At 28.3% G+C, this 18,845-nt stretch overlaps 5 protein-coding genes across 9 annotated transcripts in view; 3 read left to right on the forward strand and 2 right to left on the reverse strand.

Annotated features, from left to right (window-relative positions):
• Nucleotides 1–3,573, forward strand: part of LOC102675476 — a 12,203-nt gene extending 8,630 nt beyond the window's left edge. For all 5 annotated transcript variants that reach the window (XM_031513321.1, XM_031513323.1, XM_031513325.1 and 2 more), the window contains exons 2-6: nt 620–689; nt 811–1,536; nt 1,632–1,866; nt 1,932–2,022; nt 2,171–3,573. In XM_031513321.1, the coding sequence (XP_031369181.1) occupies nt 620–689; nt 811–1,536; nt 1,632–1,866; nt 1,932–2,022; nt 2,171–2,281 (1,233 nt within the window). In that variant the 3' untranslated portion in view covers nt 2,282–3,573. The remainder of the gene's footprint in view (nt 1–619; nt 690–810; nt 1,537–1,631; nt 1,867–1,931; nt 2,023–2,170) is intronic.
• A 146-nt stretch (nt 3,574–3,719) lies between these two features.
• LOC102675064 (cleft lip and palate transmembrane protein 1-like protein) lies at nt 3,720–6,736 on the forward strand. Its single transcript, XM_006621513.2, has 8 exons — nt 3,720–4,690; nt 4,797–4,908; nt 4,971–5,191; nt 5,264–5,549; nt 5,619–5,807; nt 5,875–6,053; nt 6,125–6,376; nt 6,441–6,736. The coding sequence occupies exons 1-8, from the start codon at nt 4,437–4,439 to the stop codon at nt 6,532–6,534; spliced, it is 1,587 nt and encodes a 528-aa protein (XP_006621576.1). The 5' UTR covers nt 3,720–4,436; the 3' UTR covers nt 6,535–6,736.
• Nucleotides 6,737–7,074: 338 nt separating this feature from the next.
• LOC102674935 (exocyst complex component 2) lies at nt 7,075–11,083 on the reverse strand. Its single transcript, XM_006621512.2, has 11 exons — nt 10,705–11,083; nt 10,318–10,618; nt 10,061–10,256; nt 9,439–9,940; nt 9,087–9,376; nt 8,826–9,010; nt 8,647–8,761; nt 8,290–8,568; nt 7,804–8,130; nt 7,531–7,715; nt 7,075–7,453 (listed from the first exon to the last, which is right to left on the reverse strand). The coding sequence occupies exons 1-11, from the start codon at nt 10,811–10,813 to the stop codon at nt 7,267–7,269; spliced, it is 2,676 nt and encodes an 891-aa protein (XP_006621575.1). The 5' UTR covers nt 10,814–11,083; the 3' UTR covers nt 7,075–7,266.
• Nucleotides 11,084–11,707: 624 nt separating this feature from the next.
• Nucleotides 11,708–15,645, forward strand: LOC102674800 (RAC serine/threonine-protein kinase). Its single transcript, XM_006621511.2, has 7 exons — nt 11,708–12,019; nt 12,308–12,575; nt 12,665–12,902; nt 12,996–13,193; nt 13,317–13,587; nt 13,659–13,895; nt 13,957–15,645. Exons 1-7 carry the CDS (start codon nt 11,938–11,940, stop codon nt 14,295–14,297), a joined length of 1,635 nt encoding a protein of 544 aa, XP_006621574.1. The 5' UTR covers nt 11,708–11,937; the 3' UTR covers nt 14,298–15,645.
• Nucleotides 15,385–17,747, reverse strand: LOC102674660 (acid phosphatase type 7). The gene is made up of 7 exons (XM_006621510.1): nt 17,200–17,747; nt 16,903–17,097; nt 16,496–16,823; nt 16,231–16,413; nt 15,933–16,152; nt 15,672–15,866; nt 15,385–15,598 (listed from the first exon to the last, which is right to left on the reverse strand). Exons 1-7 carry the CDS (start codon nt 17,297–17,299, stop codon nt 15,503–15,505), a joined length of 1,317 nt encoding a protein of 438 aa, XP_006621573.1. The 5' UTR covers nt 17,300–17,747; the 3' UTR covers nt 15,385–15,502.
• Between the last annotated feature and the right edge of the window lie 1,098 nt (nt 17,748–18,845).

Genomic DNA, 18,845 nt, shown 5'->3' on the forward strand with positions numbered 1-18,845 from the left:
TTTAAAATTCTTTCATCCGTTTCTGGCGATGAGTCACGTTTCGAAACGAATCCGAGCAACTGATTACTCATTCGAATATCCGATTTTCTGAACGAGCAGGTAAACGTGATTGTTCCGATGTGATTGTTCTGTATGTTCGAAGGACAGGTTTTTTTATTCTTATTCTGGTTTGGAAATAAAAAAACAGGAAAAAACGATTATTCTTATTTATTATTCGATTGGAGAATGCTCGTTGTTAATTTTTCTCCCAATTGCCGATTATATAAAATTGGAGAGCATTCGTATCTCGGCGTTAACTCGAGCTCTAAATCAATCTTTTATGCGTTGTGCTCGAGTACATTCGAGCGGCACTCTGTCCACGTTGACGCCTGATATTTCTTCGTATACACGTGACTAATGGACCATTGTCTTGACAACGACGAGAGGATGAACCGAGTGAAAATTCGTTCGCTAGAAATAATTATTAGGGGAGAAAAATTCTTAATAACTTAAAGAGAATTTGATTTAGATGTTTAATTTAGAAGGAAGATATTATCGTTACGATTCGTAAGGAAGAATCGTAAGAGGTGATTTCGTTCCGACCATCTAATTTTTTTTCTTCCTCTTTTCTCTGTTCCAGGTACACGCAGATGACGCGATGACGCTGCATTGGTGGATGCACTGGTTCTGGGTTACCGCTCAATTTCTCGGTAAGTTCTAAATGATTAAAGACATCTGGTACACATAACTTTCCGCCGAGTTCTTCCATCAACACGAGTCTTCCATTTGATTCCATAGATTCCAAGAATTATCTAACGCTTTGATTTTCAGTAATTTTAGGAAACCCAATGCCATCGAGCACGGTTGAGCCTCGTGGCCAGGTGCAGCAAGATCGCCTGAATTCGGAATCGACGTCCAAAATTACCTCGATCGAGACCGAGAGGAGCGAACCGAGACAGAGTTTTCGCGTGGCCAAAGCCATCGGTCTTCATCCATCCACGAACACGGCTGTAATATTAGACAGGCAATCGAGTACGATTTCGACTCCTGTGGAAATGGTGGCGAGCGTGGTCGAAACGAGTACTAATCCTATGGATATAGAGTATCACGGAAATGCGAGTAACGCGGTCAGTCTGGACTCGACGAAAAGTTTCACGTCTCAACGAGTCGCAGATACCGTGGACAGGATTCGTAATTCGGCGGTGAAAAAGAATAGTAAGATTACGTGGATCCTAACCACGAACAAAACCGGTGGTAGATCCAAGTATGAGCAAGAAGAGAAAATAGATGAAAATGGGAATCGAAACGATACCACATTGGACCAAGTGGAGGATCTTACGGTACTACCTCTTCAGGAAGAGGTGTCTAGAATCAGGCTGGTACTGAACAAAACGAAATCCTCCTCGCTCTTATCTTCTTCCTCTTCCTCCTCTTTGTCCTCCTCTGCCGGTAATTCCGGTATCAAGACGTTCAATCGATCCGACGATGTCGAGATCAACGACGACGACGATTTTGTCGAGTCACAATTATTTGCCACAGCTGCGTCGATTCTTGAAGGTAATAACATTTAATCAGAATAAAACGGAGATTGTATTATTTTCGAATTGAATTTCGAAAGAGCGTTAAAAATTTATTTGGTGCGAATTTTATAGTTGGTGTGAGCGAACCTACGCGGCTGAGCAGAGCGCGAAGCGCGTTTCCCAAAGATTTCCAGAGGGATCAAGTACAGGAAGATCATCTTTCCGATTACAATGAGAGCAATAGCGAGAACTCGAAGCAAGAGAATACTTCGAGATCGACGGTAGACATTGCCGCTATTACCGGAAGTTGCCTAGCGACTGTAGTTTTACTCAGCACAATGGGTAGCCTTGGATTCATTATGTACAGGTAATTAAAATGATTGCTTAGCAGTTAAATGAAATTTCAACGTTACACAGAAAATTTAATTAAAGACGTAGGTATCTGAATCCGCCGCAAACGCTTAATAGCGACAAATGCAGTAATCCCGATAGTTCCGGTTATATCGATGATTCCACTATTCGCGTAAGTATCATAATACTTCATTCTCTGTGTTAAATTGTTATTTCAAATAATGTTGAGACATTGTCGCTTAATATACGATATCTTGTTACAAATTATGATATATAATAAATGAGATAAAAAGTTTAAATGATTTTATATATTCTTATAGGATAATTCCGAAGAAATGTACAGTTTGGATAACGATTCGTTCTTAAATTCGTTAGAAGCAATGACAATACAGAATTATTGGACGGACAGTGTGAAGCATACGAAACTATGACAAAAGAAGATAATTCAACCCGGAAAGAGGATTGAAACGTTCAGTATTTCCGATGGTGAAGCGCACGAACAAGTATCGTTGTTGGAACAGTAGTACTTACACGACGAGTGCCCGGCGTTTTGTAATTAAATGCAAAGAGATTGAATTTATCGTAGTAATCGTATAGATATGCAGGAATTTTATTTTTTTCCGATTGAATCGTTAGCGATTTCGATGCAAGAATGAGCGAATAAAATATTTTAAACATTTTTGACGACTTTTTAGATAAATTTCGTCGGTTTTATAATTTCTTAAAAGAAACTGACGATACGTCAAAATTACAAGATTTGTGCGTGTATTATATTCGCGCCATATATCAAATACGCATATAAATTTGTGAATATTGAACGCATACGATATATAACGCAATATTTCACGCACATACTTGAATTTTGATTTTGTCACTCGTATTGTTCCCACTATTTTTCTACTACAAATGCAATTGGCAATAGTTAAATTTAAACAAGACAGCGATACGGTCACTTTCATCGGATTAGTGACTGAGTAGTGCAATAAAATGTACTTTATGGATAATTATTGAAATATACTTTTTAGAAGAGTAAGTACAAATAAGGTCATTAATGTTTAACTAAATATATATTAAAAATACGAGACATAATTTAATAAATCTGAATTCTCGTAAAATCAATTTCAGTATGATAAACAATTTCATTATTATTGAATATTTGTATTATTGAATTTTAATTTCTATAAATTGTACTTATATATATTAATCATTTTAATTTAAGATTCGATTTTAATATTTCTTATTATCTTTAAACTCTATTAAAAGATATACGATTTTTTCTAATAGGATAATAGAAATCGAATTGCTCGCTTGCATACACAATCAGCTTCAAATACTTTCAAGATAGAATCGGGCTAATAAAAAATCGGACCAAATACGTACTGTAGTTTGTAGCTTTATGCCTTTATAACATATCCAGCAAGAAGTAAGGAGATTTCATTCGTTTTTTTCACTTCACTCCAGCTTGTACATATGTACATGTATATGTACTATACAATTACGAATATATCTATGTATAGATATGCGAATTTTCTGACGGTTTCTCGAAACTTTCGAAATATAATTACGTTTTAGTAGAGGTTTGTTTGTTCAAATATATTTCTATACGAACCTTACATTAATGAAAAAAAGATTTATTGTGATAGATTATAGAATTTAATAAATGTAAAATTATCATAGATTTGCTTTATTATATATAATAACTGTGAATAAATCCTCACGTGTATTATTTTTACGCTTATTATATGTTATTATTATTGTTATTATATTATCGTCATCATTATTATTATTAAATATGAATTAATTAACTTTCCGTCTCTTTTGTTATACAATAAACTAAAATTTTTGTTATATTTTTTGCGTTCTTTTTGGTTTGTTTTTTTATCGTTAGATGACGCATATTTTATTTCTATGTGAGCGTACTTTTCTTGTATGGAATCCATCATACCGACGGATACATGAATGACTAAAGATAGATTCAGTTTCTTTTGCCAGCATGGCGCTTTATATATGTCACAGTTCTATATTTAATCTTGAACGGATCTTTGACACGAATATCATAAATATCTTACTCATTATATACTGTATATACATAAATAGTTAGTTAATTTACAGAATATAAACTGTTACATGATATTTGATTTTTTATACAATATTTTATGAGCAATAATGGAACAGAGAATGCTCACTTTTTGGAAAATAAAAAAAAAATATTTCTCAACGCGGAAGAAGTACTGTTATTTTTACTTCACGTATTTTCCTCGCAAAAGTATATATTTCGACAAAACGGCTGATGACACATAGATGTCGCTATATAACAAACAATGGCTGTATTCTTATGTTGTTATTAATGACATAAACACATTGGTTATACTTTTAATCCGGTATGCATCAGAATGAAAAGTATATACTGGTCAATCAATTATATGCCAATAAACTTGAATGTTTAAAGTCTATATTGCACACACGAAGTGATCTATAATAAATATTTATGGTTATACGACGCATGTTATTCAATATCAACTGTGATTTTTGATTCATATAATTAAGAGAAAATAAAAAAAATATTTTTAACAAAAATCTAGAAAAATGCAGTGGCCATCCTTTACTCTTATATTAACGGAATTATTTTTAGTTTATATAATTTATTCGATTTATAATTTATCTTTATTGTTTGTGGCACCAGCTTGTGAAGACAACAAATTATGCTTAACATCATATTTGAATCAAAAACCACAATTACAATTGCAAGTTTATAGTTCTGTCGATAGATATCCTACCGCACAACAAGTTGATTTTGTATATAATAATAAAAATTTTAATTATACTCATGCAAATACTCTGTAAGTATATATTTTTTTATATTATTTATATTTATATTATTTTATATTATTGAAAATATTTATACAATTTTGAATCTTTTTTATTTGAATATTATTATATTTTCAGCCCATTAACCTTGAATATTCCACGCAAAACACGAAACAATGGAACATTGTTTCTTCATATTATCATAGCACCAAATTCTAAGAAATATGAAAAAAATATTAATATACAAAAGGTATGTGTAAAAAATGATATAAACTTCGTTCATATATCTATTTTTTATAATAATTATTATAGGATCCATATGTATCTTCTATTACCATCAAAATGACACAATATAAAGTTCCTGAAGCAGAAGCTTTTAATTTATTGAGTGAAAAACATTCAGATTTAAAAAAAAAACAAAATTTAATAAATCCAGTAACACATATTAAGAGCCGTGTAACATTTACAATAATGACAGATGATATAAAACTTCCTATACATAATGTACCTATAGAACTTGTAAATCATTTGAAGTATGTTAATATTACTAATTTTAAATAATCATTAATATATAATAAGGATATGATAAATTTTTATTATTTCAGAATTATACAAGGCAAAACATTTTTACCTATAGTTAATTGTGATTTTTTACAAACTAGACATCATGATTTAATGAGAATCATGCCTCAAAACAATACAGTTAATATTACATTGCAATATTCTCCAATTTCTATTTCAAAGCTAAGATTGTTATTGCATGTGGAAGCTACTATGCAAAATTTAAAAAATCTTGGATTTTCTGATAAAGATATGGATGAAGTAAAAGGAATTTTTGTAGATACTAATATATATATATTGGGAGGAACTTTTCTTATTGCAGCCATTCATGTATGTAAATTAAAAAATAACTAAAATATAATTTGAAACAAAACTTAACAATATCTTACATTAAAACAGTTGCTGTTTGATTTCCTTGCTTTTAAAAATGATGTGAGTTATTGGAGAAGAAAAGATAATCTTGTAGGTCTTAGTAAATGGACTGTTGCGTGGCGAGGATTTAGTCAAACTGTCATCTTTCTTTATTTATTAGATGAAGGTTCATCTTTGCTTGTACTTATTCCTACAGGCATTGGATCTATTATTGAGGTAATGATAAAAGCATTCGTTAATTATTGTTTTTTATAAATATATTTTATATTTGTAATTTTATTAGATGTGGAAATTAAAGAAAGTGTTGAAACTTAGACTTAAAAGTAATAATAATAATAATTATATGGCTGAAATTAGAACAAGGGAATTTGATGCAGAAAGTATGCGTTATTTAAGTTATTTATTATATCCTCTTGTCATTGGTGGTGCAATTTATTCTTTACTTTATCAACATCACAAAAGGTATAATATTGAAAATTATAATTTATTTTATATAATTTTTCAAATTTTTATGTACATATTTCAAATTTCAGTTGGTATTCATGGAGTATTAATTCTTTAGTTAATGGAGTTTATGCATTTGGTTTTTTGTTTATGCTTCCTCAACTTTTTGTAAACTATAAATTAAAATCTGTAGCACATTTACCATGGAAAACATTTATGTATAAAGCATTTAATACATTTATAGATGATGTTTTTGCATTTATCATTGTTACACCAACAGCGCATAGAATAGCTTGTTTTAGAGATGATGCTGTTTTCCTTATTTATCTTTATCAAAGATGGTAAGTCACACATTCTTATTTAATATTATATAAATATTTTATTCAAATAAATATTCTCTTATAGGCTATATCCAGTAGATAAATCTCGTCCAGATGTCGTTACTATTGATGAAGAACCTGTTGATTTTGAAAATTTAGATTATAAAAAGACAGACTAAAATGAACTTTATATTATTTAACATTTAATATTTATATCATATAAAAAAATAAAAATTATTATTATTATTAGTCACTATTTGAATAATAATGTACATATTATAAATGCCTAAATGCAATTCATAATATTTTAGATGTAATCTTTTGTTATATATTTACACTTTTACAAAAAAATGTTGAAATATAAATATTTTTCATTATAATCTATTAAAAAGATAACAACATTATTATTAAAACATGTTAATTGTTTTTGAAAAAAAAAAAGAAATAAAAGAAAAAAATATATATAATATATTTTAAATAAATAATCACAAATAAAAGTACTGAATAAACCTAATATTCAATACTTTTTTTATTTCATATATTTATATAATTATTCTAATTCTGTTCTTCTCCCATGTTCTCTTTACTTATACTTATTCTGTAAAATTCATCTTAAGATATGAAGTTTAAGAAATGATTTCGATATTCTGTACGTTCGTTTGTAGATATATAGTATTAATCGCAAATATATATTATATTTGCAATTATTAAAGAAACACATTTAAAAAGATTACAATTTTTATTTTTTCTTGTGTCACTTGTATTTATATAATTTAATAATGCAAAATTGTTTAGTCGCATTAACAATGATGAATTTGTAACTGGAATAAAGAAATTTATAATGTAATGTAAAAAATCAATGATAACAAATATAATAAATACTTATTTAAATTCTTAAATTATTATTAAAACTATACAGTAGTGACACGATTAGGATCAGCAATCATTATAGGAGTATTATTTATTGCATCACTGGCAAGACATGATAGTTGCAAATGCATGGACGTTGCTACTTTTGATAATAACATGTCGATTCGCATACAATCATCTTTGTTAATAGGTTGTGGTATTGCATCTAAAGCTTCTTCAAAAAAATTCCTGCAGATTGAAAAATAAATAAAATATTTTTCTTTTTATTCGTATAATGAAAGAAAAAATGAAAAATAAATTATTACTTTGCCCTTGTTGTACTATAAGGTTTTAAAGCGTCCTTTAGAAGAGTAATATCAGTACGTGCTTGCACAATTCCAGCTGGTCGAAATTGAGTAACACACGACATAAGTCTTGCAAGTTCTTCTGCTACAGTCTCAACTATATGAGATAATACTCGTTGTAATAAGGCTGGTGCAACACGGCGTACCTATAAATATATATATATATATATATATATATATATGATTACAAAAATTATATCTAATAATTAAAAATTATTTGTGAACAATAGATACCTCTGCATGAACTGCAATTAAATTTGCTAGAATTTCTTGTGCATATGGTCTTACATGAGTAGGTTCAGTCTCAAAATCCCATTCTAAGCCGCCTAGATACATACTAGGTTCAATTGTACCAACTAATGGATCGCAGCGACGTTCTAGATATGCATCCAAAACAGCTGTATCTAATGTACTGAGTTGTGTCCAATCAGAATTCCATCCAATTGCATTTGATAAATTTGGATAATCTTGATTTTTCAATATATCTCCAATTCTTGGTAGAATGGTATTCAATGTATAACGAATATTACTTAACGAGATTAAGAGGCATTGTTCCCACGTCTGATAAAAAATTCAGAAGTAATGCTAAAATATAGCACTGACTTCAAAAGATGCTACAAATTTTCTTATTTTTTTTTCTTTTTTTTTTTTTTAATTGTAATTAATATCTATTCTTTCTGAAATAATTTTTTCATTTTATAAATAAAACATGAAACTTACAGGGCCTTGATGTTTATTACTCTTGCTCTTATAACCAGAAGGAGAACCAATTAATTGAGATACAGAAGATTCGTCATCATCAAGAGCTTCCTCGCAGCCACTGAATGCCAATTGTTGTAAACATCTTGCAAACGATGTAAACAATGTTTTAACAGAATTATAATATAAATGTTGATGCGTCGAATTAGCAAATAATGATCCTTCTCGAGGACCACAAGCAACTACTGTATCTCGCGCACGTTTTGAGACTTCCAAAACCATTTCTTCGAATAAGTATGGCTATATAAAAACAAAATTAAATATTTAATAAAAAAATATATTCACATAATATTTTTACAAATAAAATTTGATTATTACCACTTTAGTAACACCACCATCTTCATTCAAATATTCGATTTGCCAAGTTTCTTTTTTATGTAAAGCAGCTATGTTATCTGCAGTTTGTTTAAAAAGCGCACCAAAACACTGCAATCTGATCTTAAAATTTTAGTTTATTACATAATAAAAATAAAATATATCATAATAATATTTTGTACCTTAAATCAAGTATAAATTTTCCAAAAATATCTAATGCATCACTCGGTAAATCCAAATGAATCAATGAAGCATACATTTGCCTAATCCTACGTAAAACATGTAAAAGCCATGTAGCATCCAAATCATTACTACATATATTTTTCATGGCTTCCATAGCATGTTGCATACTTGATAATACTAGATTCTGTATGAAAATAATTTTTTTTTATAATAAAATTTGTATTTTTAATGATAATTCATTTGATAAATAGTTTATATACCTTAAAAGGTATTTGTTTCTCTGCATCCACTACTACATGTAATTGTCCTGTAAAATAACTTTGACCTAATCTCCATAAATCTGGTAATTGTTCAACTATTATATCACAAATTGTTTCAATACATGATATTTGTGGAGGAATATTCATTCCATCATTTTTGTCCGATTTTGATTGTTTATTATTTTGTACTAATTTTATTTTGTTCAAATTTTCTCCATTAGAATTATCTATTTCCAAATGTTCTTGCATACAGGTAGTAATACTTTTCTTTAAATAATTTGAATGAGAAACTGAAAAAAATTATCATTATCTTCAGTAAATAAGATATAAAATATTTTAGAAATATATATACCTATTGCATCCCAAGCTGGATCTCCTTCAGCTTCTAAATTAACAAGATTTCTAATTATTTTTTTATGTTCTTCCAAACTAAAAGGCATTTCTTCAAGCTTATTTCTTAAATGCGTTTTTAACATTATAATTCTATTATCAATTTCCTGTAGTATTTTTTTAAAAACTTCAACTTCTGTATTTTTAAATAAATTTTTTACTCTTGTATAATCATTAATTACAAGATCATAATTGCCACGTTTTATATTTTTTTCTATATTAATTGGCATACAAAAGAGGAACTTGTATCTCTGCATTACAGACAAAGCATTTCTTGTTGCATCTGCTCTGTCTCTTCTTGCTAACACATCATCAAACAATTTATTAGCTTCTGACATAGATTGTCGAATAGCTTTTTCTAATTTTTCAGTAGGATCACTACCATATGTTTTTATATCTGTCTCAAATTGTTCTTTTAATAAAATTATTGTATCTAATTGTTCCATTACTGATCCTACATTAGCCTAAAGAAAAAAATTTTAAAAATATAAAATATAGATAAATATAAAATATAAAATAGAGATATATTAATATTTTCTTCAATAATAATAATGTTAATTTTTGTTTTTTATTGTAATAGTTACCTTTAAAAATGATAATTGACCTTCTTTTTGAGAATTAACTTTTCTTTTAAGAAAAGCTAATCCAGCTTTTAAATCTTCAAAAGTAGTGGCATGGTGATGTTGCAACAAAAACCAACCAGGATGAAATTTTTCACTGGTAAGATCTCCACTGCCTTCTCCAAAAAGTTCAATTAATTCATCTTCAGGGTACTTTTTACTATAAAAAGATATATTAAAAAATTTAACATTAACTCTTAAAAAAAGATAGATAAACATACTCATTGCCTTCTACGCTTAAACCTAAAGGGTCTTCTTGCTGATAATTTGTTGGGGAAAGTGTTCTTCTTCCCCAAACAAAACTTTGCATAGGAGCTTCTTCTACCCATACTGCAGATTCTTTCATAGGACCTATAGTTTCATGATAACCACGAAATTGTACTGTTGATGTCCCAGGTCCTCCACTACGAGTAGTTACTATAATATCACCTCGACCTTTACAAGGTCCTGATCTGGCAATGATTTTATTAGAGGATTTCCATTCTGCTGATAAGAGGCAATCACATCCACATATTGTTAAACCTGGATGTATTAAAATTTTTTTTAAAAAAGAATTTTTTTTCTATGAAAAAAATATATTTTTAAATAATTTAAAAAATGAAATTAACCTATGAGATCGTGCACTTTATTGCCTAAAAATTCACCACGAACTATAACACGAGTTCCTGGAGGACCTTCTTTAGGAGATATACCTGTTACTACTGGTGGTGGGCCCATCTTATTAATTATATTATAGTAAAAAATTCCACTATTTTTACACAAATAAATATTGATTATACATAATCTTTAGCTCAATAATTAAAAGGGTTTAAAATCCTACACCTTCCAACACAATAAAAAACTACTACCATTTTTTAAAAACTACAAATTTTTCTATAAATTTATTTTTTATATTAATAGATAATATGAATAGATTAAAAAAAGAAATAATCTCTGTCAAAGCAAATGATGACTGATAACCCACTGTCAGACATGTCGATATCAGAAAGAGTGGGAGATAGATAAATTCAATATCAAAGCGAAGCATAGATTTATAAAAAAAAATATATATATATTTTTCAATAGAATTAACAATAATACATAAAACAATTTCATCGAATTTTTATCTTTAAAAATAATGATTTATATATAAAATGATTATGATTGAAATGCATTTTCTGAAAAATAATTTATATTTAATTTATATCTATAAATTTTTGTATTTATTTTTATTTATTAAGACAATTTAAAATTTTTTAAATTTTAACTATTATTATATAAAGTTAATAAAGAATTATTATTTAAGTTCAAAAATATAAATAATTAACAATTTTTATATATATAATAATATATAGTAGTATAATGATGATATAATCGAATAAAACAAAATACTTTAAAAGAACATGTGTATTTTTTATTTAAATATACGTATAATATAATATATATATACATATGCATATATAATAAATCATAATAAACAAAGAGATTTGCGCATGCTTGTCTTAAAAGATAGAATGTATAGAAAGGTTGTGGAGATATCAATATTCGTATTGACAAATTTAAGTTGATTGAAAGTAGACAGGTATTGTTCCATGAAAATTCTTCTTTATTTGTGATCGATTGATGCGCCATCTCCGAAATATGAAAGGGCAATGCTAGTTAGTGCGCATTAGTGTGTCTACCGATCACAGAGTATAGTTGCTTGAGTATAGTTTACCTGCCAAACGTGTATCTATGATTGCTCAAGTTTGTATACTCGTGCTATCTTCGTTGTATTTCGCTAATTTTCATGCGATATTGAGTCTAGTTGGAAATACGAAGTATTTGCATAGTGTATACAAGTGCGCATTAAAGAAGGAGTTATGGGGGACGCAGCGATGAACGTCGCAGCGTCCGGTGGCGGCGGTCAGCGTGTCGTTAAGGAAGGCTGGCTGCAAAAACGCGGTATTGAAGCAGTTTCATAATATTTATGTTTACTTTATTTTATTTCATTTGGATAGAATACAAATTCGAAGAACCTTTTCTCACTTTCTCACATGTTCTTTTTTATTATTATACTTTTCTTTTTAACAAAATATTAAAATTAAAAATATTTTTTTATATAAATAGAAAGCAATTTTAAAAGTTTTTTTATTCAAATTTTCACTGTTACATTTAAAGTTTTTATAAATAAACAATATGCTTTTGATATTAAGAAAAAATAATAAATATATTTTATTTTGATATATATAGGAGAACATATAAAAAATTGGAGGTCAAGATATTTCGTTTTACGGGATGATGGCACATTAGTTGGTTTCAAAGCTAAGCCAGATCAACAAATGGCAGCTGCAGCACAACCATTGAATAATTTTACTGTTCGTGGTTGTCAAATTATGTCTGTAGATAGACCTAAACCTTATACTTTTGTTATAAGAGGTTTACAATGGGCTGCTGTAATAGAAAGAACATTTCATGTAGAAACAGAACAAGAAAGAGAAGATTGGGTAGCAGCAATTAGGTTTGATTTTTTCTAAAAAAAACAAAAAACAAATTTAAAATATTCAGCAATTTAAGCTTTCTAATATTTTTCATTTTTTTTTCTTTTAGATATGTAGCTGCTAGGTTAGCAAGTGAAAAACAATCTCAACAACAATCTACACAGATGCAACATTCATCATCATCTGAAGATGTTGATATGGAATCTTCAGGAGGTGGTAGGTCAGACTCTTGTGGATCTGTTGGAGTGGTATCTTCGGATGTAGATGGTGGCAGTATTGATGAACTTTCTGCAAAATTTAGTGTTCAAGGAACTTCTAGTAGTAAAAGTACAGGAAAAAAAAAAGTTGTACGTTATATAATAATATATTCATCATAAATCAAAATTGAAACTTTTAGATGCTTTATTAATATGTATTTTTCTTTTTATTATTTATTTCAGACTCTTGAAAATTTTGAATTTTTAAAAGTTTTGGGAAAAGGTACATTTGGAAAGGTAATTCTTTGTAGAGAAAAGGCAACAGGCCATTTATATGCTATAAAAATATTACGAAAAGAAGTCATTATTCGTAAAGACGAAGTCGCGCACACACTTACTGAAAATAGAGTATTGCGAACCACAAATCACCCGTTCCTAATCGTATGTGCTTTAAATATCATTATATTATATAAATATATATTATATATATAAAACATGTATAATTGATTAATATTAATAATATTGATAATATTAATTATTATATAATGTTTTTATATTTTGCAGTCCTTAAAGTATAGTTTTCAAACAGCAGATAGGTTGTGCTTTGTAATGGAATATGTGAATGGTGGAGAATTATTCTTTCATTTAAGACGGTCTCGTGTATTTGGAGAAGATCGTACTCGATTTTATGGCGCTGAAATTATTTCAGCCTTAGGTTACCTTCATTCGCAAGGTATTATCTATCGTGATCTCAAATTAGAGAATCTTCTTTTAGACAAAGATGGACATATTAAAATAGCTGACTTTGGATTGTGTAAAGAAGATATTACATATGGTAAATATATTGTATATATATTTTTAGATTTAAAAATGATAAGAAATAGTAATAACATTTAAAACACTCAGGAAGAACGACGAAAACATTTTGTGGAACTCCTGAATATCTTGCACCAGAAGTGTTAGAAGATAATGATTATGGACGAGCTGTAGATTGGTGGGGAGTTGGTGTTGTTATGTATGAAATGATTTGTGGTCGATTACCTTTTTATAATAAGGACCATGAAAAGCTCTTCATGCTTATTGTAATGGAAGAAGTAAAATTTCCTAGAACAATCAGTAATGAAGCAAAAGATATGCTTGGTGGTAAGTAAATAGTGGATAAAATCGATATTTTTATTTTTTAATTTTTAATTCTTTTTTTTAGGATTACTTATAAAAGATCCAAGCAAAAGATTAGGTGGTGGACCTAATGATGCAAAAGAAATAATGGATCATGCATTTTTTTCATCAATTGATTGGTCAGATCTTGTACAGAAAAAAATTCCTCCTCCTTTTAAACCTCAAGTAACATCAGACACAGATACTCGATATTTTGATAGTGAATTTACGGGTGAAAGCGTAGAACTTACGCCGCCTGATCAAGGATTTTTAGGTAGTGGAGGTGGTTTAAATTCAATAGCTGAAGAACAAGAGCATTTTCCCCAATTTTCTTATCAGGAAAGTCACTCGGCAGCAACTTCTTCCATTGTTTCCATTAATCACTGACAGTATCAAACGTTTTCTTTGTTCACATATTGAAATGTAAGGCTAAATGCATGAAAAAGTCAGAGACATTCGATTTTATGACGAATATTCGTTCTTTTGTCTACTAATTTGGAAGAATTTTTTGTTATACAGATAAATTGAAATATTAGTTATTTTCTCTAATTTATGATGCTTTTTTATGCATCTTTAAAAGGTTTTAACACATATCTCCAATGGCAGATTAGTGTGGTTGCGTTTACGTGCGCATACATGCACATACTCATTGAAATTGTACATGAAAAAATTATGTACCATAAGATTCAATTAAATTAATATTTATACCTGCTGAGTAGGTTCGCGGTGATATAATGGGGATTGAATGTTAATTTAAATCGAAAGCAAAATAAGAGAGATAAAAGCTTGTCCCCTAAATTATGTTACGCTATAAAGAGTGGCATGTTTCTTCTATATTTGGAGGAACGATATTTGATAATCGTAGCTACAATTTTTTTTTTTAATGACAATATTATTCGATATTTTGGCTTCGTTGTCGATTCTAACGTAATAATTTATAAAAAAGCAGTTCCTTGTTATTTTTTTCTAAATTTATTAGTCAAATATTATAACAGAAGCCAACATAGCAAATTACACTTGACAAGGAGCCAGTCAATGGACAAATGGATTCTCCATTTTAAAAGTAGAGGCATAGAAATATTAACAGCTTTAATTGAATTATTATGTATATCAGAAATTTATAGCATTAAAAGAAAGCGTTTCTTTGTTATATTAGTACTCAAATTCGGAAATATTCTTTTTCCTTAGTACGAATCGTATTATTCATCATATATCATTGACAAATAATGATTTACTGTGAGAATCAGATGGAAATATGAAATGCTACCCTAATATTATATTATTAATATTATATGCTATAATGATTATATATACATATATTTATATTTTAACAATTAAAGGATTATATTGTACGTATGCATTATTAATAATTTCCATCTCATTTGTAATTAGCAAATTTTTGTAGTTTATTCGTTTCTATGCAGAAAGGAATAGGAAATTTTTTAAAATAGAATGAAAGTAAATTGTCTTTAAAGTTGGTAGATATGCAATTTTGCTATTTACCATAAAAGAGATACAAAGCAGAAAAGAAATATTTAAATATTGTTTTAATTCATCCTAAATTATATTCTATATTTTATGTTTTACATATTTTATTTATCAAGAAGATTTAAATTGTATGCTGGTAAGATATCATCTTTTATGAGCCAAACATGGTCCAAAACAGCACCTTCCTTGTCATCGGATACCTGTAAATGACAAATTGTAAAATGAATTACAACAAACATTCCTTGTACCTTTTTTTTCCATGTTAGCTAATACCTGTTCAAGATAAAGATGAGTTTGATTATATGCTTTCATCCTAGTATATCCATAATCAGAGCTGCGATAGGCAGACCAATTTGGTTTATGTGAAATAAATTTTTCACGTCCTTCCTTACATCCTGCTGACCCAGTTACTATATGTACAGGTGCCTTATAGTTTTTATATGGCTTTTCATAACTACCATTTTGTACCTATGATTATTTTATTTTTCTTATTTTAAATGAAATTAAAGATATCGCTTCATAATTATAGATTACCTTGAAGTTGTAGACAGGCCATAAACGTTCATAACTATGTTCATGAGCCCATAACAATAAATCTACTTTGTATTTGAAAAAAAGATCTTCAAGACCAAACCAATTTACAATTGGCAAACCAACTCTGACTAAACTTTCGTGATTAGTGCAATCATCGGCATTTGCATTACTGCAATACATTGGTCTATGACCAAATATAACTATCCATGGTCTTTGTGCCCTAAAAATTTTGTTATTAGATAATTTTTAATTCTTAATTATTAATTCTGCAATATGACAAGGAAATATATAAATCTACCTATTTTTAGGCATATTTGCTTCCATTAAATCTTTTTTTAACCATTCATATTGTTTAACAAGTTGCTTTATACCATAATTCATAAAATAATAAGCTTCTGTTTCTATTCCTACAAAGTGTACAGGTCCTATATTAAAACTGTACCATAAACCTTCAGAATCTCCAGGCATAGTAAAACGAAACCTATTAGATTTACATTATAACAATTGAGAAATTATAAAAATAAATTAACCAAAATAGTTTTAAGCTTAAAATATATTCTGACCTATAATTACTAAAATTATATTTTTCTTCGTGATTACCAGGTACTGTCATATATGGTAAATAAGCAGCAATTCCTTCTATTTGTTTCATGAATTCATCACCAACACGTGCATTATCAGAATTCATATCATATGCAAAATCTCCAATATGAATCGCTGCATTATATAATCCACGTTGTGCTTCTTCTTGCAATCTAGATAAACTTTGAGCATTTTCATTACCCATATCACCAAAGATAACAATGTGAGGTGACCACTTTGTTGATTCGTCAGGAATAGTTTTCAAATAGAATATATTTGACCATCCATATTTGCTACCACAGTGATAAACTATTAAAAGATTTATATATATACACTTTATAAAATAAGTATAGAATATGACGAATAACTAAAAAGTTATTTTACTTACTATACTTGGTATTAGGTGTTAAATTTTTTAACCATACTCTGTGAATGTATTGTTTTTGTTTTTCATTCCCACCATCAACAAAGAGGGTAGAATTTCCTGTAGCTGTTAGAATTAATCCATTTATTCCATATTCCACAATTGATTCTTGAGTATTATTCTTTGTGGCCCATGTTACAACAATATCATGAATATTATCTAAAAGTTATAAAATATATATATTATATTCCATTGATGATAAGAAAATTTAAAAAAGAGAAACAATGTATTAACGAGATAAATAATTAAAATATATATTACCTCCATAAGCAAGATGAACAGCTTCAGGTTGATAGTAAATAACATTACATACTGTGAAAGAAATTAAGGATAAAAAAACAAGTTCAATGAACAAAGCCATCTTATTAATTCATCCAGAAATCAAGTTGTGCTAATATATTATTTAGAATAATTTTTAAAAATCTATTTCATTATTTATCATATATAAAAACACTAATATTCTTTAAAATCCAAAAGTTCAAACTTCAAAAACTTAAAAAATTCGATGAATTATTGTGATCTTTCAAATGTAAAGAATTACTGCATTTGTGCATAATAAATATACTTTTATTATCTAAGATCGACACAAATGAGTCAGGCATTATCAAAAAAACTTTTATCGAGTATTCAATTTCTATCAGCTATCGAAGTTATTGAACGTAAAACATGATTTTAGATTCGATATTTTCATTGAATTTCAATATTATTTAAAAAGAAAAACAAAATATTAATTTGTATTCTAATAAATTATCTTAAACACTCGTAATCCAAATTCACATGTTAGCGCCATCTGCAGAGTATAAAGCATTACATTTAATCAAACGCTATATCATAATTGCAACATAATGCATTTACGTCAGAATATACAGAAGACTGATCACAATGAATAATCAATGGTAGCAAATATTTCATTAAAAATTTTGATTCGTTAAGTTCAAAATAAATGTCATAGATAATTACTATAATTATTCAAACGCAATTCAAATATAAAAAGTTAAATAAAAGCAATAAATTTTATTTGTCTTGAGTATTAATTGGAAATATTTGTAAATTAATTCAATATTCATTTTGTAAGATGAAAATTGAAAGAATATAACATCAAAAAGACAGGTAATTATAACATCCTTAATATTGATTACATGCTCTATCTGTTTCTTCATAAAAATCTTTCATTTTCTTATTCGCATACGAGTTCATTTTAATAAATAAAATATTATATATTATATATTATATTATATATAATAAATAAAATATATTCAATAAACGATGAATTTTTCAAACATAGAAGATATTTAAACAATATAAAAAATATATGAAAATAGATATTTCATTAATTTCTTAATTTATACATTAAAAAAATATATGGCAATCAATTCAATTATAAATTATAATGTAATAATTTATATATTAAAATATATTTATTTCAATAATATATAAAAGTAGAATAGAAACACGAAGAATTTTATGGAAAAATAATAGAATAAAAGATAAAAACGATAGGATTGGTAGTGAAGTCAAAGATGGAGGGGTTACCGCCACGAGAATAACGACGGCGCTGTACCAACCGCTACTGTCGCCGCTTTGCGGCGAGGGATGGAAATCAGCAGATGACAAGGGATGTCAGGGCTGCTGCCGCCGTCGGTTAACACGCACAGGTTCACACCCATCTTCGACAATACATTTTAAAGCTTCGATATCGCGGGAAATGGATAGAATGACTTTAAAAGGAAGCAGTTTCACAGTGTTGTGAATCGATGAGATCAAATTGTGTATTATTGTCGGAAATGTTGTTTCTAATCTAATATAAAAAAGTGTGATGTGCTTCAGGGTAGATCAAAGTGATTGAATATATTACTAGTTTACGAGATCGTTCAACAGAGACAAAAGAAGATACATTATATATATAT

Source organism: Apis dorsata, unplaced genomic scaffold (genome assembly GCF_000469605.1).
Source record: "Apis dorsata unplaced genomic scaffold, Apis dorsata 1.3 scaffold_631, whole genome shotgun sequence".
Lineage (NCBI taxonomy): Eukaryota > Metazoa > Arthropoda > Insecta > Hymenoptera > Apidae > Apis > Apis dorsata.